General features: G+C 41.4%; 1 protein-coding gene and 1 long non-coding RNA gene across 6 annotated transcripts; one reads left to right on the forward strand and one right to left on the reverse strand.

Moving 5' to 3' along the window:
- The first annotated feature begins 1 nt into the window (after position 1).
- LOC123598499 lies at positions 2-16,164 on the forward strand. 2 transcript variants are annotated; one of them, XR_006712653.1, is made up of 2 exons: positions 2-453; positions 15,883-16,164. It is a non-coding gene; the product is annotated as an uncharacterized LOC123598499 (long non-coding RNA). The 2 variants fall into 2 exon arrangements; XR_006712652.1 differs by lacking the exon at positions 15,883-16,164 and adding an exon at positions 656-759.
- On the reverse strand, positions 2,668-24,219 carry AMPD1 (adenosine monophosphate deaminase 1). Of its 4 annotated transcripts, none has more exons than XM_045478738.1 (16): positions 24,097-24,219; positions 22,770-22,781; positions 19,155-19,335; positions 17,900-18,065; positions 15,381-15,546; positions 10,879-11,098; positions 10,233-10,362; positions 8,796-8,990; positions 8,370-8,501; positions 7,578-7,741; positions 5,531-5,657; positions 5,185-5,348; positions 4,388-4,508; positions 3,553-3,726; positions 3,200-3,310; positions 2,668-2,841 (listed from the first exon to the last, which is right to left on the reverse strand). In XM_045478738.1, the coding sequence occupies exons 1-16, from the start codon at positions 24,212-24,214 to the stop codon at positions 2,683-2,685; spliced, it is 2,340 nt and encodes a 779-aa protein (XP_045334694.1). In that variant the 5' UTR covers positions 24,215-24,219; the 3' UTR covers positions 2,668-2,682. The 4 variants fall into 4 exon arrangements, with proteins under 4 accessions (XP_045334694.1, XP_045334696.1, XP_045334697.1 ...); XM_045478740.1 differs by having other exon boundaries at positions 19,151-19,335; XM_045478741.1 differs by lacking the exon at positions 22,770-22,781 and having other exon boundaries at positions 19,151-19,335; positions 24,097-24,186.
- Positions 24,220-25,583: the final 1,364 nt, after the last annotated feature.

Below are 25,583 nucleotides of genomic sequence, written 5' to 3' on the forward strand. Positions count from 1 at the left end.
CGGCCCGCCCCCGGCACCGCCCGGGAACCGTCGAGAGGGGAACCGCCCCCGTTCCAGTCGGCCCGGGGGCCAGAACCTTGCCCCGCGGACCTTACGCGCCCGGACGCCGGCCGAGATCTCAAGCCAAAGCCCCATCGCAGCAGCCGTGCCTACGGTCCTATTGACCCCACGGCGATGGACCTGAATTTGCATGAAGGTTGACTCTTCACGGTCACCTAGTTTAATCGAGGAATCCAAATGAAACCTCACTCAAGGAAGCCATAAAATTATCTCTTGCCATTGCAGTCCAGTGCCAACTTGAAACGTACACAGATGCGAATAACGCTCCGAACACGTGAGGTTTGAAATCCCAGAGCAAGGCGCCTTTGATACTCCCAGTGCCTGAGGTCGGCCCCCACGCCCTGTTGTGACACACATGCCTAAGCACTACGCCTGCAACACGCTCACACTCAGGTATGTGCATGGCGCTGTGCCTACTGCGAGCAGCAGCCCAGTTTCACCAAGGCTGCGAGTCAGGATGAGTTGAGCCTGTTTCCCAGGCACTCGCCAACCACCCCACCCCACCTCGTCCCGCCCCATTCCACCCCACCCCACCCCACCGCTCCCCACCAGAGCCTCTTGGGTTTGACCAAAATCTTCCCACATCTGTTCACAGAGAGGTACCAAAATAGAAGACTGCCAGAAAGAGGTGTTTGGTTACACATCGCAGATGACTGTCACAAGCCAATTTAGCCTAAGCAGTAAAAGCCGCATATCCCACACCGTTGTGAAGCCATGAGTTGTGGACAATGAAACAGGAATTACCTTCTATAATGGGGGGGGGGGGGGGGGGAGGAGGAGGGAGAGTAATGACAAGACATTTTTAAAAATTGTGTTTCACTGAGGAAAAAAACGTCAATATATTTTGCAGTAAATTTTGAGCAGTGATTTTTATGGACTACCCCCCTCAACCCCACCTCCATACTTCTATATTTAGAAAACTTCTCAAACAATTGTCCAAGATGAAATTTTAAGCTAGAATAGTGTGGTTTTAAATTTTATTTCAAAATTCAAATTGATTTCAGAGTTCAAACTTTACATTCAGGAAGATTATGTGGCAAAATGAGGCAGATTGAATTCCAAATCTGGCATGGTTTCTATGTCTGTAATAAATGAATTAACATGTATGTATTCTACTGCCCTCTCATGGGTGATCTGGAGATATAACTAATGGTAGTTAATGCCTTTTAAATCTGAGACTAGAATGTTTAATTTAGCAATCTCTATTATTTTGATGATATAGAGGACAAGGTAGAAATAAAATCAGGTTCTCTAAGGGACTTATAAATACTCAGCAAACAGAAGTTCAACTTCAGAAACCAGGGAGAGGATTCTTATACTAGGGCTAGTATAAACACGCTGTCAGGATCACACCCATGCTTATAGCTAGCTGTGTAGAATGTGGAAACATGCAGGAATTTGCCTTTATTTTTGTTTTTCCATTTGAGAAGTCATTACTTCCTGAGGTGTTTCACAAAATGTTCTTTTTCACATTTGTATCCACTCACTCTATCATTTCACACTGTGAACAACAGGAGAGTAGGAATGAAATCTTATTCTTTACACCTTTGCTGCCTAGAATACTACCTGATACTTGAGCAGTTCATCAGTAATTGTTTATTTAATAAGTTAAATGAACTATCAGCCCAGCCACTAGATGGCAACACAGTTGTACATGTAGAAGTATAGCCTAGCTTATTGGAATTCTACCTGGCCTTGAGTAACAGATAGGTTCCTAAAAAGTTATTTAAAATGTACAATGACAGCTGGCTATAACTTTATTGACAATTATATCCTTAAAACTGATCATCTTTGGATAAGATAAATTCTACCTAAGTGTAATAGCTCATAGGTACATATTTTCTATATTGGACGACACCTGTTTTTGTCTAAGAGCATTAGTCTCCAGTTGTATCCCGTCAAAAGGACTTTTCAATGGTCTAAGTGCCTCAAGCAAAGTTCATTCTGTAAACCCAAAGCCTGCATTTCTCCCTGGGGCTCCTGGGTGGCTCAGTGGGTTGGGCATCCAACTTTGGCTCAGGTCCTGATCTCACCTCTCTTGAGTTCGAGCCCCTCATTGGGTTCTTTGCTGACAGCTCAGAGCCTGTAGCCTGCTTTGGATTCTGTGTCTCCCTCTCTTTCTACCCCTTCCAGCTCATGCTCTGTTTCTTTCTCCTTCAAATATAAATAAACATCAAAAAAAAAATATTTTAAGCCTACATTCTCCCAATAACAAGTCACTTGCTCATATTTTTGCCTTGACTTAATAGTTATTATGTTAATAATAATATGTATTATTAACTATTATTAATTGTTAATAAGGCAGGGCAAAAAATACTACCAAATGTTTCACCTGTAAGTCATAGCGACTCTAGAGTCACACAAACCTACGTCCCCAATGCTACCTCTTAATAGATGTGTCCTTGTGCAGGTTATTAACTTCACTAACTTCAGTTTACTCATCCTCTCCAAAATGAAAATAACATTTTCTACTTCATAAAGTGAAAATAATTAAATGAAATAATGTCAGTGGAATGATATCTAGTACAATCATTGGTTTATAGTGAGGATTCAGTAACTGGTAACTATTATTCATATTCTCTAATGAAAATCTCACCCACATTATTATTTGGTTTATTTGCTTTATTCTCCCGATTTAAGGCCTTCAGCAATTAAATTAAGTTCATAACACCAGGTTTCATAGCGATAGGCCATGCGGATTTGGGCTACATTTGTCTTCCGGATATCGTTTCCCATAGGGCCTTCCTCGAGGTAATTGTCGCCCAGGAACTTTGCTTTCTCCTGTAAGAGAAAAGAAAGGAGAATGATTGTTGTCTTTTTATCCTGATACAGACAGTAATTACATCTTCCACAAAGATCCCTTCCTTATATTACTTACTGACAAAAGGAAAACATAAACCAGTAAAAGCACTTATCCAGTGCCTCAGTACTCATGGTCTGCTGAGAAGTCAAATGTGTTTTATTTTCCTTGCCCAAAGGCATAGCCAGAGAGACAGAAGAATTCTTTCTAATCCCTGGCCATAGTATTTGCGTATGACTTGCGGGATAATTTTTCTACATGTGTTTCCCCAACTATCTTTTCACTACTCAGTTTCCAGATCCTATGCACAGAAGGACAGCCAGCCAAGGACAGGTCTACCTCATGAGAAATTCCACATTGCAGAACACTGTTTCTTGCCACTTCACACATATCGCAGGTACTCAGTTTGAACACTTGGGCAGCAATGGCGTATTCTTCCATTAGGGGCTCCTTAGGTTATTTATTTAAATGAGGCAAAAAAAGAAAAAGAAAAAGAGAGAAAGAGACAAAGAAAGAAAGAAAGAAAGAAAGAAAGAAAGAAAGAAAGAAAGAAGAAAAGCGTATTAAAAAAAAATAACAAGCATCCAGCAGAAAAAGTATATTGAAATACCTTGATTTGACTTTGAAATTCTGTATGGAAAACAACAGTCCCTCCAAATATGCCTGTATTGCTCAAGATTCCATATGTGTACCTTGGTAAAGTGGAATTGCATCGGGTCATCTGTCGACAGTGAGATCATTAGTCCCTTCTGGAGGAAATCTAAAAAAGGATTTTTGGCATATTCTAGAAATAAGCTGTTGTTACTTAATGGCGACATGGCGATGGGAATCTGGGCTAAGAAGAACAAATACTGTAACACAGGACTCTGAAAAGGAAAAGTGAAAAAAATTATTTAAGGATGTTGAAAAAGGGATACAAATGAGAAATGTTATAACCACATGATCTGCAAGTTTTAGCTTTCAAAAGAATGATCATACGTTCTTTCAGTCCCTGAGGACAGACAAATAATCATTTTAAATGTAAATGCTATTTAGAATAAATGTATTTGGGATCATCAATTTTCAGTAGCCTTGAATCAAACTAAATGTTTGAGTTTTAGTTGCCTAAGGTACATGGTCTGTCTCGGGCAAAGACTTCACCTTGAAACATTTTTTTATCCCTCATAAGAAAGTTCTGACTCTCACAAGAGGTATTTGAAAACATGCTATAACAAGAAATCTGGCAAAAACTAGTTTAAGGTAAGCCAAGCACCTCTGAATTCTCCCTTCTCAGAGTTCTAAAATAGAAGTCGAAAGACCTGCATTAACTCATCTCTGCTGCTAACTGGTTAGGTAATCGTAAGCAGCTCCCTTTACTTGTCTGGCTTCTGTGAAATGAACTATACTAAATAACCTCAAAAATCTTTTTTTGCTCTACTTTAATTTGATTCCAGTGTTGATAATGACTTGGGAGACAATGATACGGAAAAAATTATTCCTCTAGCTCCAATATAAAAGTTAATATTAGGAAGAGAGCCTCCAACTCACCTTCTTTAGATTCAGGCCATGAGAAATATTATCTGCTGTCATGAATGCTGTCATGAGATGGGTGAGAGCGCCCGCTTCCCCGCAGTGAGGTCGGAACAGGAAAGTATTCATGCCTCGTTCCCTAGGGAAAGGCAACTGCCATAGTTATCACAGGTGGCTGGCTAGGACCCGGCAGCAATTTGGGGCATGGAGTAATTTATAAGAAAATCTGGTAAGAAAAGAATTAACCCTCTGAAAGAGAGTGGGGCATCCAAAGGATTCGGTAAAACTGGCAATTCCAGGTCATGATCTTAATTCTTCCCGAACATAGCCTTCTGAAAAAAGAGGCAGCAGAGGATATGAGGGTATGGAGGAAAGTCAAGATTTGATTACCTTCAGTTTCAACAGGAAATTTACCAAAAGTACCATGTTGTCATTTCTCCTACTCACACTTGAGGGGGGAGATGTTTCCAGAAAACCCCGTTATAATATTCCTCTATTCTTTACCCAGGTATATCAAGAAGGGTGAAGTGTATGGAGTATGATAATAAATTGTGCAGTGATTAGTGAAAATTCCTAAACTTGCAAAGAAAGGAACTGTGAAAGTTGCTGAAGGCTCCAAAACATCCATTCCTGCTACTAAATAAAGAAAGAAACCGAAGAAAAAGACAAGGGAAAGAAATTTCTGATTCGGGCCAATTGAAAGCGTCCTAGCAGTGCAATGCAGTGGCCCTTGACCACCCAAGGCACCAATGTCTGAGCAATAGAGGTGTGTCAAATAGAATCATCTCCTTCTAGCTCCAGTTCTGTCTACTTACTTTCTCAGGCTGTTGAGAACCGTGATGTTTGCATACATGTAGTAGGCATAGTAAGTGTAAGACGGATTCTTTTCCATGGTCCACTCCTGGGGCTTGGGACTCTTGGAGGAGAACATGTGGCCACTGTGTTTGGACTCATCATCCACACTGTCGAAGCCAGTAATCTGTCCGGAAAAGTAGGCCATGCAATGGGGTCAGTTCGACTACAGGATCCCAGTCCTCAGAAAACCTTTCAGCTCCCAAAGGCAAGGACCAAACGTCAGAGATAAGCACCAAAAATGAATCACAGCTTGTGGCAATACTAGCTCACGCACAGCAGTGAGAAGGCCCAAAGGCTCATGCTTACATGCTTAAGGAAGACACTGAGGTCTGGGTGAGCCTGGGGATTAATGGTGGCCTCAAACACTGGCATGAAAACATTCTCCAGCATCTTCCCGAAGTGTGGGAGGAAGTTCTTCGATCGGAACACATCGCTAAAGGCAAGAATAAAGAGAATTTACGAGGAAAATATTTTTAGTATTAACAGCCCCTGTGTGAAGGAATCAGAGGGCAAGATGCCATGTTCAGAAAAAGACTTAGTGTGTCCATTCTAGGTCCACTCCGGTACACTCTTTTTGGCTACCCGTAAAGAGGGATTCCGTTTAGATGAGGCATAGAGACATAAACTTCTTGCTGGACCAGTTGCCTCAATCTCTTCTACAAAACCTCTGTAGTAAAAATATTAACCTTCACAGCTAAATCCATATAGAAAATGAAGAGTATATATAGGAACTATGTCACAAAAGAGTGGGTGACTTATTTGTGGTATATAAGTGAGCATGATACATTTATCGAGAACACTTCTGGAGCGCCTGGGGTGGCTCAAGTTGGTTGATTTCAGCTCAGGTCATGATCCCAGGGTAGTGGGATCGAGCGCCGTGTTGGGCTCCGCACTCAGTGCAGAGCCTGCTTAGGATCCTCTCTCTCCCTCTGCCCCTCTCCCCAGCTCTCACATGTGTGCTCTCTCACTCTCTCTGTCTCTCAAAAAAGAAAAACAAAAACAAAAACACTTCTGATATGCTTTAGCCAGGGACAATCCAATGAACTAACTCTTATATAGCACTCAGCATATGGCCATCCACTCTTTTAAGTAGCCAGAAATATTAGTTAATTTAATCCTTATAACAACTCAGTATGTTAGCTACCATTATGACCCTATTTTTTAGTTAATTTTTAAGTAAGCTCTTCACCTAATGTGGGACTTGAACTCACAACTTGGAGATCAAGAGTCCCATGCTCTACTGACTAAGCCAACCAGATGCCCTCATTGTAAAGATGATGAAACAAAGGCAGGGAGCTCATGAAACTTGCCCAAGGTCACACTGCTAGTAAATAGTAAAACTGGGATTCAAATACAGCCAGTCTAGGTCCAGAGTCCATGCTCTTATCACACCTACTGCCTCTCTGCTTTAATGATATTAGACAGGAAGCCCTACCCCAGTCAAAAAGTTACTTTTTTGGTTCAAGAGACAGGATAAAACTCTTGCATTGACAAGGGTGGGGGGCAGGGGCGGCATACAGAGGCAGGTGGCCAGAAAATAGATAAACACTTAAGTTAGATAGAAGATCAATGATGCTGAGCATCCCCGAGGGTCATGAGTAATTATCAATGGTAATACCATTGATAAATACTCATTGATTGTGGAGGACTTGAACACTTGTAAATGAGACAAATGTCAGATGGTAGTAAAGGTTCTTTCTTTTTTTTAATGTTTATTCATTTTGAGACGGAGAGAGTGCAATGCAAGAGTGGGTGAGCAGGGGAGGGTCAGAGAGAGGGCAGGTAGTTGGAGAATTTCAAGCAGGCTCTGCGCTGTCAGCACAGAGCCTAACGTGGGGCTCGAACTCACAAACCGTGAGATCATGACCTGCGCCGTAATTAAGAGTCAATCACTTAACCAACTGGGCCACCCCGGCATCCCGATAATAAAGGTTCTGATACAAGAAGGCTACATCCCAGTCCAGATAAGCATGGGAAAGAATGACTGGACACAGAGAGAAAGACCAGGAGAAAGGGAAAGTATAGTAAAATGTACATAGTTCTCATCCTAGCTAAGTTTCAAATAGTCTCAATAAGTTATTTTGTGATCTGCGTGAAGTCCCATGTTTTAAAAAACAAAACCCCAAAACTTGGTTAGAAAACTGAACTGAAATGATCTTCCTAATTCCTGTCTTTGGTCAAGAGTGCTGAACCCAGATCGGACAAAACCAAGCACCCAGGACCCGGTTCTGAGCTCCGCTTTAACAAAGCTTTTTTTGTGTCTAGAGGCACTACATCTTTCTTGTTTGTGCAGAGAAGGCGAGGCAGGCGGGATGAAGTCAGGCTTTCGCGTCTCCGATGGGAAGGTACATACTAGATCCTGGGGACCTGGATCAGCCAGGTCATGTTGCGGCAGTAGATGCGGTTACGGACGAACCAGGAGGACAGTTTGTGCCACTCATCAGGACTGCGGCCATAGATTGACAGGCGGGGCTCGGCGTGCTGGTACTTTGCCTCCACCAGGTCTGCACCTACCTCCTGCGAAGCCAACAAAGGAGTCCAAAGCCAGGAATTCCCACAAGTCCCTCAGGGGTCTAAATCTGTGGGGTCTAGGGAGAGGAAGTGGGTACCAAGAACAGGGGAAGCGTAAAAGGAGGTCAGAGGGAACCTATTCCAGGTTAAGATCTAAGGAAATCGAGAGATGAGGGGAATCTAGTCAGTAAGAGACTGACAGTGATGGAGTCTAGAGAGTGAAAAAGTCAGAGAAAGGATGTCGAAATATCCAATCCAAGGGGCCTGCAAACGACACTCAGCTCTTTTTACACCCCCTACTTTCCAAAACGCACATCTCCCAAGTCCACTGTGTCATTCCTGCATGCTAGAGCTCAGGCCATGAGCCTGAAAGAGTCCTTAATCAGTCCCAAATCCACACCCTCAGCTTCTCTAGTCTCGGAATACAAGTCTTTTAAATCATTACAGTGGACATCTCTGAAGAAATTCTTGCATTCGTGTCTGTGGTGCTTCCCCAGGGATAGCACCCTTTCTCCTTCCTTTCCCTCCTTCCTCCTTCCTCTTCTCTTTTCTCCTTCCTTCTTTTCCTCCTTCTCTCCCGCCCCCTCCTCAAGAACCAGGCCAGGTACCATAGATCTGGTTGGTTCCTCCTCACCTTGATGATAGTGGCAAAATATTCCCCATCAATATAATTGTCTGTCTTTAAGTAGAGGTCTCGTAGCTCACTTGCTCCTACAGGATTGTATTTGTCATTGAACTTATCAAAACGCTGGAAGGTCTGGCGTCCCTGAATCAGGAAACAGGAACACAAGTATATTATTATCAGAGCTGCTGGGACACGGAGAGCGAGGGAATGGCCACAAGGAACAGGGCCTGGGAACCGGGGGGAAGGGGGTGGGCTCCAAGAAAGGAATCTGGCACAGTTGACAATGAGTGAACCTCAAAATTGTCTGCGGGTGCTTTCAGTCAGCACGGTCAGCCAACACGGTTAAGAGGGCTCTGAGAAGTGGGAGGTTATAGGAGAATGGCACGTGCGGTTCTGAGTATGAGCATGAAGCTGACATCATCTTTTTCAACCTACAGCGTGAACATCCAGAGAATCAACGGTCAGGTCATAGGGATGCATCTTTAATTTGGCAAAAAGTTCCTTCAGGGTCAGATTTTTCTCCTTGCTGCTGTAGACCACTCTGTCAGCATCAATGTGGTAAGATTTCTTAATAAAGCGCAGCAGGTGCTTTTGGTTCATGCAAGCGGCTGCATGGATATGGGTGTCCACCTGTGTGTACATTCAGAGAAAGAAAACCAACAATCAGCCCTAGTCATGCTGCTCTGTTAGAGGCCATGGTACCTGCAAACCCCATTGAGGCAAGAGAAAGGCATAAGTAGAGGGATGTGACCTGACATCCGGTGAAGGTGGCGCGGCAGGAGAGAACCAGCAGCACCTTTTTGTACCCTTGCGAGAATGTGAAAGTTTAGGGCGATGCAATAATAATAATGCCAATTTCTCTTGGATATCTGCCTATCCAATTAACTCTCTACCTTTGATCCACACAAAATTCTGGGGGACCATTCTCCACCTCTGAAATAAACTAGCTGCCACAGCTTTCAGCCCCAAAGGGAGAAAAGATCAAAATCATGTCAAAGCCATGACTGACACAGCGATGGAACTTATGAGTTAGATATTTAAAAAAAAAAAAATTAATGTTTTTTTTCTTTTTGAGAGAGAGGGAGAGGGAGACAGAGTGCGATCAGGGGAGGGGCAGAGAGAGAGGGAGACACAGAATCTGAAGCAGGCTCTGGGCTCCAAGCTGTCAGCACAGAGCTCGAAGTGGGGCTTGAACTCACAAACCTCAAGATCATGACCCGAGCCAAAGTCAGATGTTTAACAGGCTGAGCCACCCAGGCGCCCCTGAGCTAGATATTCTTATGATTATAATTTTATAGCCTGGAGATTTGATAGATGAATTTGCCCAAGGTTATACAGGCAGCTGAGCCAGGGTTTGGTCCTGAATCTTTGCTTGTATATTTTCTATCCTCACTTCTTTCAATCACTCAAATGGTCGGAACACATCTCAGAGGTGTTTCCAAGTTGATTCGTTTTCTACACTTATTAGTGCATCTGATGCCCACCGTCCTCTTGTGAGCTAGACTGAGCAGATATATTTTCCAATTTTACGAATGAGGAAACAAACTCAGAAATATTTAATCATCACCCGCTATATCTCAGAGTCAGGAAGTAGAAGACAAAGGACTAGAAGAAAGATCTTCCAAAGCCTGGAATAGCAGTTTTTGAGATTTCGTTCGTTTTTGTTATTTTTGTGGTTCACGATCATTATAATTTTTTTGTGGCAAGAATGTGGTAAACCCTTCTGTGTAGAAAACAGTAGAAATGGCATTTTAACTTTCTAGAATAATTCATTTGCTTTCACTAAAAACAGTTTCTTTCTTGTCCCACTCAAGAGCTAACTGGGCTCCCGTTTTTGCCCAGCGCTGGCCCCTGAGCAGTGCCCACGTTTACCTTCCTGCAGTTATAAAAATCTCGGTGGGGGTTGTTCTTCAACTCCTTTAACTCGTCCATCTCGTTGAGCATCTCATGGACCTGGAACTTGGAAGACAGGAACTTCAGGCGCCGGTGGGTGTAGGTCTTACTGTGGAAAATTAAATCACATAATTCTGAATCATTCAGACACTTAAGGAAAATAGACACAGTTTCAAAACCATCAGGACCCTTATTACCCATAGGAAGCAATTATTGAAACAAACATTTCAGTTTGCGGTTAATCTCACTTGAGAAGTATTGGGCTCCAGGGGCTCAATCTTTTCATCCATGTTGGACAGAATAGTGAGGGAAGACTTGGGAAGGCATTTAACAGCCCCGGGGAGACAGCGTTGCTCAAGGCTAAGGGTCCTGGCTTTAGGGATGGCAGATGCAGACTTGAATCTCAGGGAGCTGTGTGACTTTGGGAGATTATTTAACTCATCAGAGTCTCCGCTTACAAAACGCCAATTATAAAACTACCCACCTCGCAGAATGCTTGTGAGGAGATGGGAAATAATGTACCTAAGGGTTTAACAGTGTTTGAACATTGTAAGCACTTGGTAAATACTCATTCTTACTAAGAGCAGTGTTAGTACCCGTGGTGGTAGCATCACTAAACACTCACACAGGTCCTTGGGCAATTAAAGCAAGCAAAAAATTCATATCATCTAAGAAGGTGTCCATATCGAGATAAGGAAGTGGCTTAGGTTCATCTTTGCTGGCTGCTGCTTCATTAGGATAGACGTGAACCACACCGTCCTTCATTTTGAGGTGATAACCCAGGTTTTCCGGGAGGTTATCTGTTTGGAAGGGTTCTTCTCCGTTCTTCGCAGGAGGGGTAAAGACTTTCTCAATGAAACACAGAGTAATATATCAGGAAATAAGACAAATGACCACATGAAAATAACCAAAATATGAAATGCTGTAAGATCTCATTTGTTTGGAATCCTGTACGTCATAAGTTATAATTATTTACCCAGAGCTAAGCTAAAGCTTTTTTTTACGTTATTTTTCTTTCTTTTCTTTTCTTTATTATTATTATTATTTTTTATATATTTTTATTTTTGAGAGAGAGAGAGACACAGAGGGTGAGCAGGGGAGGGGCAGAGAGAGAGGGAGACACAGAATCCGAAGCAGGCTCCAGTCTCTGAGCTGTCAGCACAGAGCCCAATGTGGGGCTCCAACCCTTAAACTGCGAGTTCATGACCTGAGCTGAAGTCGGATGCTTAACCCACTGAGCCACCCAGGCGCTCCTACATTATTTATCAAAGCTGACTAAATTAGTACTTTAAAGTAACTATAAGATTTTATCTAGTGTAAGAATGATTTTCAAGTCCTTTAGAAGTACTGTTTACATGATTGATACACTACTTACCAATAATTTTATTTACTAAAGTAGCTTATCAAAGGCTTCCTGTTTAGAACATTTTATTAGCTTATGAGATATTTGCATAGAAATAAAATCAGACTACAGTTGAAAAGTAGAATTTGCATTGTGTCCTTAATAAAACCAACCTCTCTAGAAGTCTTAATTTAGAGTGGTTATTTTCAAAAAACTTTATTTTTTTTTTTATTTATTTTTTTTTTCAACGTTTATTTATTTTTGGGACAGAGAGAGAGCATGAACGGGGGAGGGGCAGAGAGAGAGGGAGACACAGAATTGGAAACAGGCTCCAGGCTCTGAGCCATCGCCCAGAGCCTGACGCGGGGCTCGAACTCACGGACCGCGAGATCGTGACCTGGCTGAAGTCGGACGCTTAACCGACTGCGCCACCCAGGCGCCCCAAAAAACTTTATTTTTTAGAGCAGTTTAAAATATTTTTTAAATGTTTATTTATTCTTGAGAGAGAGAGAGAGAGAGACAGAGCACAAGCGGGGGAGGGGCAGAGAGAGAGGGAGACACAGAATCTGAAACAGGCTCCAGGCTCTGAGCTGTCAGCGCAGGGCCTGACACAGGGCTCAAACCCACAAACTGGGAGATCATGACCTAAGCAGAAGTCAGACGCTTAACCAACTGAGCCACCCAGGCGTCTCTAGAGCAGTTTTAAGTTCATAGCAAAATTGAACATCAAATACACAGTTCCCATATACTCACTGCTACTCCCGCACAGGCACTGCCTTCCCCACTATCCACACCCTCCACCAGAGGGTACATTTGGTGCAACTGATGAACATAACTGACATGTTGTAATCACCCAAAGTCCATACTTTAACTTAGGGTTCACTATTGGGGTTGTACATTATATAGGTTTGGACAAATGTACAATGACATGTATCCACTCTTAGAGTATCATACAAATAGTCTCACTGCCCTAAAGACCCTTTGTGCTCTGTCTAGACTGGTTTTAATATAAGTGGAAATATAAAATAAAGTCTTACTAGAAGAATTCCAGTTCTTATTGTAATTATAACATACTATCCACCTTCTAAAGCACCTACAAAGGAATGAGAAAGGATTTTGTGGGTAAATGTCCCCTTCTTTCCAGTGCTAACAGTTTCAACCTAAGAAAGCCAGGAAGAAATTCTATGTTGTCATGGCCTTTAAAGCGCTTAACCTTCTACTTTCAACAAGTAAGTGCCCAAGGCAGCAGAAAAGTCTCCAGTTTGCCAGTGATGACTCACAACCACAGTGGGAAAAATAATATGGGAAGAAAAAAGTCATGCATTTTCTATTCAAAACTAGGAGACAAGGAACACGACAGAAGTGAAACAGTATTTTGCTATGTCGAATATTAATTTTTTGAATCTTTATAGTTGAACATAATAGAGAGATAAAGCATAATTTAGAAGAAGCAAAGACAAAACAAATATCTTAATGACAGTATTATAGAAAAGAGGTAAACCGATTTTATGTATTGCCAAACAGGATACATGTTTACTCTGATTTTAATATGAAAAGGAATTATAGAGAAGAAGTTACAGAACTGCAAAGCTTTAAGGACATAACAATTTGCAAGTTCAAAAACCCTTAATATTTGTCTCCCTTGAAATCTCAAACCTAGAAGTATACTCCAGAAGATGTCGAGCAACTGCACAAAGATGTTTCTCTAACGCTGTTCGTTGCAACCTTAATGGAAATCAATTTTTAAAAGTCGGAAATCTCAATGCCTAAAAATGAGAATTGGTTAAATAAAACATGATACAGTTATACAATAGAAATCTGAGAAGTTCTATAAATCTGATTATTTAAAAACATGTACTTCACTTCATATAAGGCAGAAAGTAAAAAGTGAGAGACGGAAATGAAGTACTATGGAAAGTCAAAACATATATAGTTTAGTGTTCTCCAGAGGTTAGAGGAAGGAAGGAAACGATAGCATCTGGGCTGCACGTCAAAGGGTGAGGTTGCATCTGGACATATGGACATACAGTGAAAAAAGTGAAGGGCAGTCCAGGCACAGGGAACAGCATGACAACAGTACAGGGGCAGGAAAGTGCTGAACCAAACGGCAGACAGGAAACACTTCTGACCAGAACAAAGGTGGAGTAGATAAGGTAAGTTTATAAATAGGTTGAGAATCTAGTTAGAAGGCCAGCTGGTGGCAGGCCTTGAATGCCAGGCTAAAGACTGGACTCAATTTGGAAGGTAATGGGAGCGATTAAAGGTTTGTGATAGGAGAGGGATATGTTCAGATCTGTGTTTTAATAACTGGCACCTAAGTGAATCTCACCAACAGACAGTGAGATTAGAATTTAACAGAATGGGTCAGAAACTATGATAATAGCCTAGACAAGGTGAAAGATAGACCTAAATTAGGGTTTGGGGAATTGCAAAGAGGGGAGATTTTGAGAGGTATTGTACGGAATTAATTATGTGAATGTGCACGTGGACAGGAGAGAGAATGGAGCCAAAGACGACTATGATATTTTTAGACTGGCTTACTTAGATAGTAGTCCCTCCTTATCCATAGGGGACATGTTCCACCACCCCCAGTGGATGCCTGAAACTGTAGATAGCACTGAACCCTGTATAGACTGTCTTTTCCTATGTATATACCTATGTATGTATATATATATATATATATATATATATATATATATATACCTATGTATATTCCTATGTATATACCTATACATACCTATTAATGGGCCACTGGTCTATCAACTTACACGTTTAATTTATAAATTAGGCACAGTAAGAAATTAACAACTACAACTAATAATAAAATAGATCAATAATAACAACATACTGTAATAAAAATTGGGAGGGGCGCCTGGGTGGCTCAGTTGGTTAAGTGTCTGACTTCAGCTTAGGTCATGATCTCATGGTTCACGAGTTCAAGCCCTTGTGCTGACAGCTCAGAGCCTGGAGCCTGCTTTGGATTCTGTGTCTCCCTTTCTCTCTGCCCCTCCCCTGCTCGCACTCTTTCTCTCTCTCTCAAAAATAAAAATAAACATTAAAAAAATTTTTTTTAATTGAACATGGTCTCTCTCAAAATATCTTATTGCCCTAAACTCACCTTTCCTCTTGTGATGATGTGAGATGATAAAATTCCTATGTGACATGAAATGAGGTGAATAAGGTAGGCCTTGTGAGGTATCAGTAGGCTACTGACCTCTTTTTTTTTTTTTTTTTTTTTTTTTTAAGTAGGCTTCATGCCCAGTGCAGAGCTCAACGTGGGGCTTGAACTCACAACCCTGAGATCAAGAACTGAGCTGAGAGCACCTGGGTGGCTCAGTGTGTTAAGAGTCCAACTTCGGCTCAGGTCATGACCTCACGGTTCATGAGTTCAAGCCCCACATCAGACTCTCTGCTGTCACCACAGATCCCGCTTTAGCTCCTCTGTCCCCCACCTGCCCCCCGCTCCTCCCCCACTCTCTCTCTCTCTCTCAAAGTAAATAAATAAACTTAAAAAAAAAAAAGACATGAGCTGAGATCAAGAACTGGATGCTTAACCGACTAAGCCACCTGGACTCCTCAGGCCACTGCTGACCTTCTGACAATAAATCAGGAGGACCATCTATGTATGGACCTTGGTTGACTGCAGGCAACTGAAACTGAAGAAAGCCAAATCATGGAATGGTGGTGGGGGGAGACTACTGTAATTTAGGGATATACTTAATATTGAGTAGTTAAACCAAAAGATCTATTTCATACGCTGCATAAGAAAATTACTTCTGACGTACCTGGGTAGAAGCTCTCGTTTGCTACCCAAGCCTCACCATCGATGTTCCGCAAGTACTTGGAAGGGGTTTTAGGGAATCTCTGAAATGACTTCTGCATGTACTTCTCCCGTATGCACAGTGCCCTGTACAGACCTTTGCAAACCATTTCAAAGTCTTCAACTGTCACCTGCCAAGAAAGTGTTAGAGCATCAGAGTCACTCCTGTGAAAATCCAAGAAGTGGATTGTCTTGGGTATGCCCCTGCTCTCTCCTGGGTGTTGTAGCCCATGCTGAGCCCACCTGCCCATGTGGCTGCTCCCTTACGTGACTTGGGCCCTGGGTCTTCCTCCAGGAGCAGGTCCTGAAGTTTCTTGCCCTCTTTCATTTCTGCTAAAACTCACCTGGTCTACAAGTCTTTCCTGACAGTCTTGTGTTTGTTTGGTGTTTGCTAGAAAGCACTGATTATCTAGTGAGTGTGATTAAAAGAACCCATTCTAACATGGAAAATACCTTCTTCCTTCCAGGTTTTACATACAGGCTTCTGAAGACGGTATCTCAACTGAAAGACCATGTGACTCTAATTTGAGAATTCAAACCACTTTCTGGTCAGTGGGGGAAATATGTGGGGATGAATAAGGTGTCACACATCCCTCAAACCCTATCATGCATGCCCTGCCTTCTGTCGCTATGGATGGATCAGAACATCATCTTATGATAAGTTATCATTCCTTTGGATGGTTTTAAAGAGAACTTAATCTGTGGCTAAAAATGGAGAGATTCTAGAATAAAATTTTCTCAGAACTGCCGGAAATTTCCTAAGCTGGTCTGTCTCCCATGCCCCATCCCTGACTCCGGGCTGGGGACGGCATGCCCAAAGAGTTATAACTTGAAATCACTGAATGATCGTCATCAGAGCCCAAAGATTTTCTGGGACCAATGTAAGCTTGTTCCGAATGTTTGAGGCCCGGATGTTGATCCTAACAGTTGAACTCTTTTTAAAGGCTTGCTGACCTTGGCCGAGAGATTCTGGCACAGGTGCTGGAACTAGAGGTCTGCTTCTAATGGCATGCTTGTTCCTTTGCCACCTAATGGGCCACCGGTCTATCTTCTCCAGGATAAGAGCTGGATCTTATTCACCGTGGTGTCCTCAGCATTTGGCACACAATGTGTAGCACACAGTGGGTGCTCAATAAGAATTGATTACATGGAGTCAACTGATTATCAGGGATTGATGGCCTTGGAAACTTAGTCCTGATCCCCCTTACCTCTCTGTTCAGTTACAAGGTGAGAACGGATGGGAGCACAGAATACAACCAGCTGATTATTGCTCAGCAGCTCAGCCACATTCAGCCAACACGCCTGGTTCTTCAAAGACTCCATGTCATGGTTTCAGGTGCCCTCCAGCTTTCAGAGGAGAAACAGCTACTACCTGACTTCTGTGAACCTTTTCCTTCCTCCCATCCTCTTTCTTTTCGTTTGTGTTTGTTTCTACCAAGCACAAGCGGTATCAACTTTGCCTCTTAGTTTTATGGTTTTTTTGAACTCTGGCATTCTCCAAACGGCAGCTATATTGAACATCTCCTTTCAGTCATTTATAATCTAAAATGCCTGCCATTTGCAGTCATGTCATCACACAGAAAGTGAATAAACAAGAATTGTGTTTGTTTCCTTGCTCTGTCCCTTTTTAAATATCTTGGGACTGACCCTAAGTGGGTCAGTTACATGAGAAGGGGGCTTAGGATTGGTCATTAAAACTATATTTGGAGCATAGACTGATAGCTACACATCAGTTTCACCAATATGATGCTGATTCTGCAAGTTCATGTGACAGAGATTTATTAATTGCCCAACTGTCCTGGACAGGACAGGAAGGTCAAGTTGTTTGTGACAGGAGTTTACTATCCCTGTGGCATAACTAGAGTCTATTCCAGGCAATAATCTACCGTGTAAGCATCTGCAATGAAATTGGAGATGACCGTTGGTCAAAAAAAAAACAATAGCCCCGTTAGAATCTTCTAGGCTCTCTCTCATCTTTCTTCTTTTCTCTGGTCTCTCCACTCTTCTTTTCTCATCTCCCTCTCTTTCTTCCAAGCTGTTTTCTTGGATTGGTTTATGCTACCTGAAGCCCTTGTCTCTATTCTAGGGCTGCCCGGGATCCATCTTTTCCCAAGAGCCCCCTGTGCCTCCTCGAGGCTCCCTGTCTTGTCTTGTGATATCCTCAGTGGGATTAGCCCACCAGGTGCTCTCTTGTTTCTTGTGCCAAAATTTGTCTAGTGTATTCTGTAACACACACACTGCATTCCACTACATACTGTCCATGTGCAAGCAAATGGAATAGAGAAGCATAGATCATGTGGGATGATAAAACAAAACAGAAATATAAGTCATGGCAAATCAGTATTGAAATGAAATAATGAAGTACAGCAAAGGACAAGTGAACTAACACCTTCCTCAGAAGGAAAGGGAAGAAGGTAAGGAAGCTGAAACAATCAAGCTGTGTCTTCCCAGCAGCGACATTTGAGGGGAAAAAGAGCAACTCACCCCTGAGGCATAATCGCCAGTGATCTGCACTCTCTGAAAATCAGGCACGGTCTGGTAGGTTGGAGATGAAGAAATGTATTCGTCGATATGGGACAGTTTAGTGGAAGATGCTTCACTTTGTGGAATGGACAAATTAACGGTCTTCCGTCCATGGAAACGCTTTTTTCTGGGTTTGAAACACAAAAATAAAAGAACTTAACTTGGTCCTCATTGGGAGTTGCGTTGTGATAGATTGTTGTTTCACTATCCAATTTCATTTTGAGGACAAAAAGTGCAAATTAAAATGTCAGCTGGCTGTCAGAAACAGGATCCGACCATATGGGAAGAGGGATCACATGACTGTATTCCCTTCTTCCTGGTATCCTTTGGGACCGTTGGCCTTTGGGAACATACAAGAAGGCTTTCAGCATGACCTTATTCTTCACTGGCAGTCCACTCCTAGCAGATGGGCAGTCTGGGAACCACAACAAGCACAGGCTATGTCAGTTATTACCTGTGTTGTTTTCTGCTTGTTCTGAAACTCTGTGAGCTTCTGTTGCCCCCTATGAAAAAAAATAGTGTAATAATGCCTACCTTAAAGGAATTCTGTGAGATTTAGTGTACGGAGTTTATAAGTTGCTTAGTCAATATTACTTCCTTAGATCAACAAGTATTTATTGAGTTTCTGCTTTGACCCAAGACTTACGTTAGGTCCTATGGGGCATGCTGAACAAGGGGGATCGCTGTTCTTTCCTTAAAGACAAAATAAAGAGGATGGCCAGGGCAGGAAGGCAGAAATGGAGTGTTGTATCCCTGGGGCCTGGAGGAGGTCAGACTGGCCTGAGGGCTATATTCATATCAGATAGCACAATGCGAAGGTTGGCTAAAAATGAACTCTGAAGATGAGGCTCTTGAGTTCTGGTTTCCGTACCCATTGTGTGTAAGTTGAGTGTGTGCCCAGCAGCCATCAGCCTACCTTGGTTTGGAACAACTGCACAGGAGCTCATGTCCTCTTGCTTGGGCAGATAGGGAGGCTTCAACTAAAGGAAGATGTGCATGAGCACAGGATGTCTACTCTTTTCTTCTTTTTAGTCATTGCTAACCTTGCCCTAGCTTACACAGTGCGGGGGTGAGGGGTATAGGTGAAAGGGAAGAATTTTTAGCTCTGGCAGAGTTCCTCCTCCAAGTTGAACCATCATTAGACAGACTGAACCAGCTGCCCTGACAATTCTCCTTCCTGTGTCCCAATGTCCCAACATTCCCTTACACCACTTACCTCCTGCCTTCTGTGGAGGTGGACATGGCCTCCAGCTGGAACATGTGTGCTCGCATCTCATGATGAGAAATTGGACAGATTTCATCCACATCAAAGGGGGAAATCTCCTGACGGCCTCCCTCATCTTTGACTTCAGAGGCAAATACTTTTTCAGCCAAGCTACGTATTTCATCATCAATTTCTAAAAGAGGTTTTCATGGATTAGTATTCAAGCCCTTTCTCAGAAGTCATCAGAGAGTTCCTGCTTGTGTGAGGCACAGTGCTAAGGACTGCCCTGGGTGCGTGGCTCCCTTATACTCTAACCAGTGCCCTAGAAGCATGTCAAAGCTCAGTGCCGCTCTACTGTCTCTTTAGAGGTTTCTGTGTGGGTAGCGTGGAAATCTATTCTCAGAAACACAGGTCAGATTCTTGCAGCACATTTCAGGAGGTCCTAAAGGTGGGATTGGTCTCTTGCAGGATTAGCACTTAATGTAAGATCACCTGTTTCTGGCAGGGCTAAGTCTGATTTCATAGTAACCATGCAGCATAATCTTTCTCATTAGACTGGTGGAGTTTTTCCGATGGCTGTGAAGGTGTGAATAGGATTGTTGGTCTTCGGAGTTTTTCCTTCTAGAAAGATCGTAGTGATCTAGGTAGTTTTGAGAAATAAACGTGTACTTTGGGTCTTTCTTCCTCATAAGACAGATACTGTGTTTCTCTCACACATTATTTCAAATCCTGACAACTTGATGATATGCTGGTATGTGGGAGAAGGGGGCCATTGAAAGTTACTACCCAGTGTTGGGAGTCCCACTTCTTGTGGACATGTGGCTTTTCATAACGAATGGCCCTTGGAAAGCCAATTTTACTTTTACATGCCTTAATATTCCCATCCTTTGTTTTTAAGTTTATTTTAAGTAATCTCTACACCCAACGTGGGGCTTAAACTCACAACCCCAAGATCAAGAGTCACATACTCTTCCGACTGAGGCACCCTTACTATTCCCATTCTTAGAATGGGTGGAGGGGTGATGTTTAGTTTGGCAATGAATAACCCCAAGACTCTCCGGATGTAAGGGAACTAATTTCATCATACAGCGTAGTAATGGCCATCAAGTATCTGCTCTTCTGTTAAGTTCCACTGCATTTTCCACATACCCAATTGTTTTCATCTGAATAGTCATTACTTCTAATACTTCTAAAATCTCTTCATATTTCCAGAAAAGAGCAGGTAGCAAATAATGAGAATGGCAAAGAGTTAGCTATTTGGAGCAACAGAAGACAGAACACTCTTCAAATGATGACAGAGCAAACTGCATGCAAAGAGAAAGATCCCCTCATTGCCGCCCCATCAGTGTCCTTACAGATCTCCAAAATGCCACATTTTCGATTTTGACTTGAGTAAGTGCATGTATTCAAATCCTTGTTCTGCACTTACCGACACCTCCACCTTCCTCTGTCTTAGTTTCCTCATCTGTAAAGTGGGAATACTAGTACCTACCAAACCTCACTCATGAGGCTGTTGTGGTAATAATGTACAGGGAAATACTTTACAGACAACAAAGCACCAGATCAAACTGAATGATGCAATTTGGTAGCGTTGGTCAGACAGATATCTGGTATTTGGGGTTAGTTTGGGGCTATTAAGGAAATGATAAATGATATGACTTAGTATAGGCTGAAGCGTACATTGGAAATGATAGTAATTAAATCATAACTTCACCACCACTGTCAGGTCAGCCTATTTTCAAAACCTGGCTTATCACAAAAGAATAACAGAAATCCACTGTATTGCTGAACTTCATGCATCTGTCTGCCTCATTAAACTCAAGTTCTTCCTGAAACTGAAGACCGTCTTTGGATGCTATGGAGTAGTTCTTTGAGAAGTACCACACGCCACCAAGGACCAAATGGGACTCTAAATAGATACGTTTGATGGCCTGAGAATGCCTCCCCACCCCACTACCAACTGATCCCCAGAGATTAGTATCATTCCTCCAGGAATGCAAACAAGCACATGCACCTCAAGGATGAATGGCAAGCAGAAGTTAGAAGAGGCTTCATGCACCATGAAACGCAAATGAAAAGAGGCCAGTTGGTTATGATGATGATGAGGACAAGGATGCAACTGGCTTGTCATGATGGGTCTGTGACAATGCTGCTGGAGGCCTCAGGAAGGATGGCATGGACATGGATGCTCAGAAACCAAATCCTACTTGCTTGAGATCTGGCTTGTCCAGAACAAACAGTCATTACCTAGGACTGCACGTATCCATTTGTTTCATAGTTTTAAATGTTATTGTTTTTACTGAGTTCCATCTCCCTAAGCCACTAGAGATGATTGAAAAGTTAGAAACTCTACTCTAAGATGTGGTTTGCATGATGCCCCCAAATTACATGGTTGATATTTCCTTCCACTGAATCAACTAGTTGTTTTGACTTCATGCAACCACAGCTGAAATTTGACTCCTCATTCAAGAGCTCTGCCTTTCAAAAATATTTCAGGGAGTGGCGATGATTGTGGGAAAGAAAGAGTGAAACTGGTATTTCAAAGGATGAGTGGATAAGATTTGGTGACAGTTCTGAATTCAGGGAGTAAAGGAGAGATGAGTCCCTTGTGTTTGTATAGCTAATTGTTGGGTTCTTTTTTCAGCATATTACATTTGAGATAATGGAGCACCTGAGTGGAAATGTCTGGACGACAGGACATCTTCATTTACATGCGGAGTAGACACGAGAATAGAAACAAGTGGTAGAAAGATGAAGCAGAGTGAACACTGAACTAGGAGTGAGGAAAAGTGTCTGTGACAGCTGGGTGGCCTTGGGGAAACCACATAATCACAAGGAGCCTCAGTGTTCATCATCATAACAAGAGAATGCTAATAATAATAATGTCAACTTCAGAGCATTGCCATAAAGGTTAAACAAGAAATCCTTTATAAATGACACAGTACTATATAGAAGTTGGGGATTATTACTATTAACATGGGAAGTGCAAGGCTCTTGAGAAGAGGAATGTCATGCTGGCTTCTTCACTCAACGTTGAGATCCAGAAGAGCATGCTTATTTCCCAGCAGTGCTTTATTGATGGGTAGAAAAGACAGGTCGTAGGTGTTTCATCTGCCACGTCTCATCTCCTCTATGCCTCTCCGAGGCAGACCTACTCACTATCAGTCAGCCTAAGGACAAGTCTAATTTGAAACATAACTTAAAGTTCCAGTTTTATCTGAAGTGAGATTTTATTTGACCCGGTCACAGAAATTTACCATGAAATGTTTTGCTTTGGAGTTGAGGATTTCCTAAGGCAAGACTCAATAGGCCCCGCTGGCTAACCTATATCTAAAGAATACTATTTTATTTTAAAACATCAGATGAATGCCCCTCTGATGTTCTCTTTAAAAAATGGATTTGGTTGGTTTTTTTTTTTTTTTTTTTGCGGGGGGGGGAGTCCAGAAAATCCATGAGTTCATTTGCTATGCTATGGGATATCTATGGTTATTATTAATCTTTGTTGGCTTTCAATGGTATCATTTAATAAACACTGCTGGAAAATACTCATGTTTCTGAATTAATGAATAGTACTATTTTTCATTGATACTTTGGCAAATGGCAGGAAAAATTGTCCAAAATACTCACGTTTTTCTTTAGCTGTTTGAAGTAAAATAAAACAAGATAAAATATATAAACAACTTTCAGAAATCATAGTGGCTGTTAATCTGTGCTTTGGGGTAGAAATGTGTAGATTGGTACAAGAAATGGGGGAGGTGGAATGTGTTATTACAGCTCATTCTTCCATTTACCTACAATTTGCTGTCATCAGAAAACTCTGGGAATGTGGTCATTACACACCCCTTTCTTTTCTTTCCCTTTCTAATATGGCTCCTTAAATTTATGTTTATAATCGTAAAGAGGTACGCTTTGTAAAATGTGATGTTAAAGACATCTGCTCTAGAGAAATGGAAACTCTCATACAATGCTGGTTTCAGCCAAACTGAAGGAGCCCATTTGGTAAGCAATTTAGCAACACCTACCAAACAGCCATTTCTGACAATCTACCCTACTGATTTCCATTCTTAAAAATAGCAAAAACTTTATGTACAAATACTGTTGTCAGAATACAATTTTACTTACCCAACAGTAAAGAACCTAAGGGATTAGTTAAGAAGATTTGAATATTACCCAGCCATTTAAAATGATGTTTAGGAAGAGTTTAGAATACCATGATAAACGATTAAGTCATAATGTTAAGGGAAAAAAAAAGGCAGGCTATAAAGTGACATGTATTATATAATCGCAGCTATGCTTTTTACAAATTCCTTAAAGTTGCATAGAAAATAGATTGAAAAGAAAAACACTAACATGTGAAAAGTGGTATCTTTGGATGATGGGACTGTGGTTGTTTTTTTCTTAGTACTGTTCTAAATTTCTCATGTTCTCTAAATGAGTGTTATTACTTTTATGTTCAGTGGAATTTCTCTTTCTTGTTTCACAGGAGATATGTATTTCCTTCCTAATGAAAAAGACTTAGTATGATTCTAAAAATTATTATGTGTACAAACCTGGATCGTGAGCCATCAAAATACACAGATTGGGTTAACATTTCCATCATGCTTGTGATTTTCAACTAACACTATAGCTAGAGACGTTGTATAGGACGCTGCTGTGAACTCTAACAGGCACAGGCTTTGTTTAGACTAGCAGAGTAGATTTTAAATATCTTCCACCGTTTTCTCCTGGGATCATCAAAGATGCTACCACATGATACAGTTTTAGAAAATTATCTCCCTTCCAAAACTAAGAAGAAGAAAAAATCCTTGAAAATCTTGTCTTGCTTCTTCCTGAAAAGTATAATTAAGTGGTACTCTGAACCCTAAATAAAGGATTGTCAAAGCTGACATGATATACTCAAAGGAATGGCTGCATTTAAAAGAATTGAGCTCTCAAAACACTTTTGCACACCTACCTGGAAGTTTCAACAGAGGCATTGTTGCCGGGGTCCTTGATTCTAGGATAGCACAGTAGAAAGGAGGAGAGAGGAGGCTGTGGGGATGACTGCCTGACACTATAAAATACCCTGACATTCATTTTATGATTTTGCTTTGCATCTGTAATCTGACCCTTCTCTGCTAAAAAGAGAGAGATGAGTTTTAGACCTATTTATAGCTTTAGGCAATTGACAGAGAAAAACAGGTGAAGCCTTCAGTCTTTACCCTGGGATTTCAGAAAAGATATGTGCTAGGTCAGGAATTGCATTTCAGTACTTTCTAAATCTTCCTATGCATCGGATTCTCCTCAGGTGTAGTTTTCTTACATGATTTTACCAGTGATGATTATTTTTCACCCCGGTGAAATACAGCAAAGTCTTATAGGCTCTGGATGTCAAAGTCCTCAGGATTTCAGTCATGAGAACAGCTTGCTGAGTTTGATGTATATGCTGGTGTATTCATCAAGTTCTCTACACACACACACACACACACAGGCACACACATGTGTGTGCACATGCACACACCCACACTTTCATTAGAAATATGCTATATTTCTGACTTCACTCATATGAGGACTTTAAGATATAAAACAGATGAACATAAGATAAGGGAAGCAAAAATAATATAAAAACAGAGACGGGGACAAAACAGAAAAGACTCTTAAATATAGAGAACAAACAGAGGGTTGCTGGAGGGGTTGTTGGAGGGGGATGGGCTAAATGGATAAGGGGCATTAAGGGATCTACTCCTGAAATCATTGTTGCACTATATGCTAACTAACTTAGATGTAAATTAAAAAAATAAATTAAATACAAATTTTAAAAATAAGTAAAAAAAAAAAAAAAAAAAGAAGAAATGGGATATGTTTAACAGAAATCCCCTTGACAGAATTTATTTAATGAATTAGGTAGTAAACTTACTTCAAATCTTAGAGAAACTAAACTTCCATCTTGAGTGCTCATTTACCCCTCCTTTGTATATTGTTATAAAAAGAATATCTTCCTTTTATATAACATTTTATAGTATATAAAGCATTTTTCAGACATTATCTTTTGGATCCTAATTACAATCCTATAAGTACTTTATCCCTGCTTCCCAAATGAGAAAACTGAGGCTTTGAAAAGTGAAGTATCCTGCCCGAAGGCTTTCTACTCATAAATGGCAAAGCTAAGACCCTCTGGACCAAAATCTTAGGATCTTTTGACAATAACAGAGTCTTTGCTGTGGCTAATTATGTGATAATTACTGTTAGGTAAAGAAAGTATTTCTGAGATTCAGCAGAGCTTATCAGTTGTAACAGTTTATATTAAAGACAGTAGCACAAGTTGGAACTTCAGATTACAACAGAATTATGGATGTAGACTGAATAATCTTTTCACTACTAACTGTTTCCTATGGAAAATTGGAACAAGCCTTTTTGTTGGCAAAACTGAATAGTTTGCTGCCTACATTTTTGGCGATCGCC

The sequence above is a fragment of the Leopardus geoffroyi genome, chromosome C1 (assembly GCF_018350155.1).
Source record: "Leopardus geoffroyi isolate Oge1 chromosome C1, O.geoffroyi_Oge1_pat1.0, whole genome shotgun sequence".
Taxonomy (NCBI): Eukaryota; Metazoa; Chordata; class Mammalia; order Carnivora; family Felidae; genus Leopardus; species Leopardus geoffroyi.

What these genes read in the sequence shown, in the direction of transcription:
- AMPD1 (XM_045478738.1), bottom strand. Translation starts at nt 24,214, where the DNA reads ATGTCAGGGTATTTTATAGTGTCAGGCAGTCATCCCCACAGCCTCCTC. An exon ending in ATTCTCTGGATGTTCACGCT is followed by an intron (nt 8,502 to 8,795) that starts GTAGGTTGAAAA and finishes TTCCTGATTCAG; the next exon opens with GGACGCCAGACCTTCCAGCG. An exon ending in GTTCTCAACAGCCTGAGAAA is followed by an intron (nt 4,509 to 5,184) that starts GTAAGTAGACAG and finishes GCCTTTCCCTAG; the next exon opens with GGAACGAGGCATGAATACTT.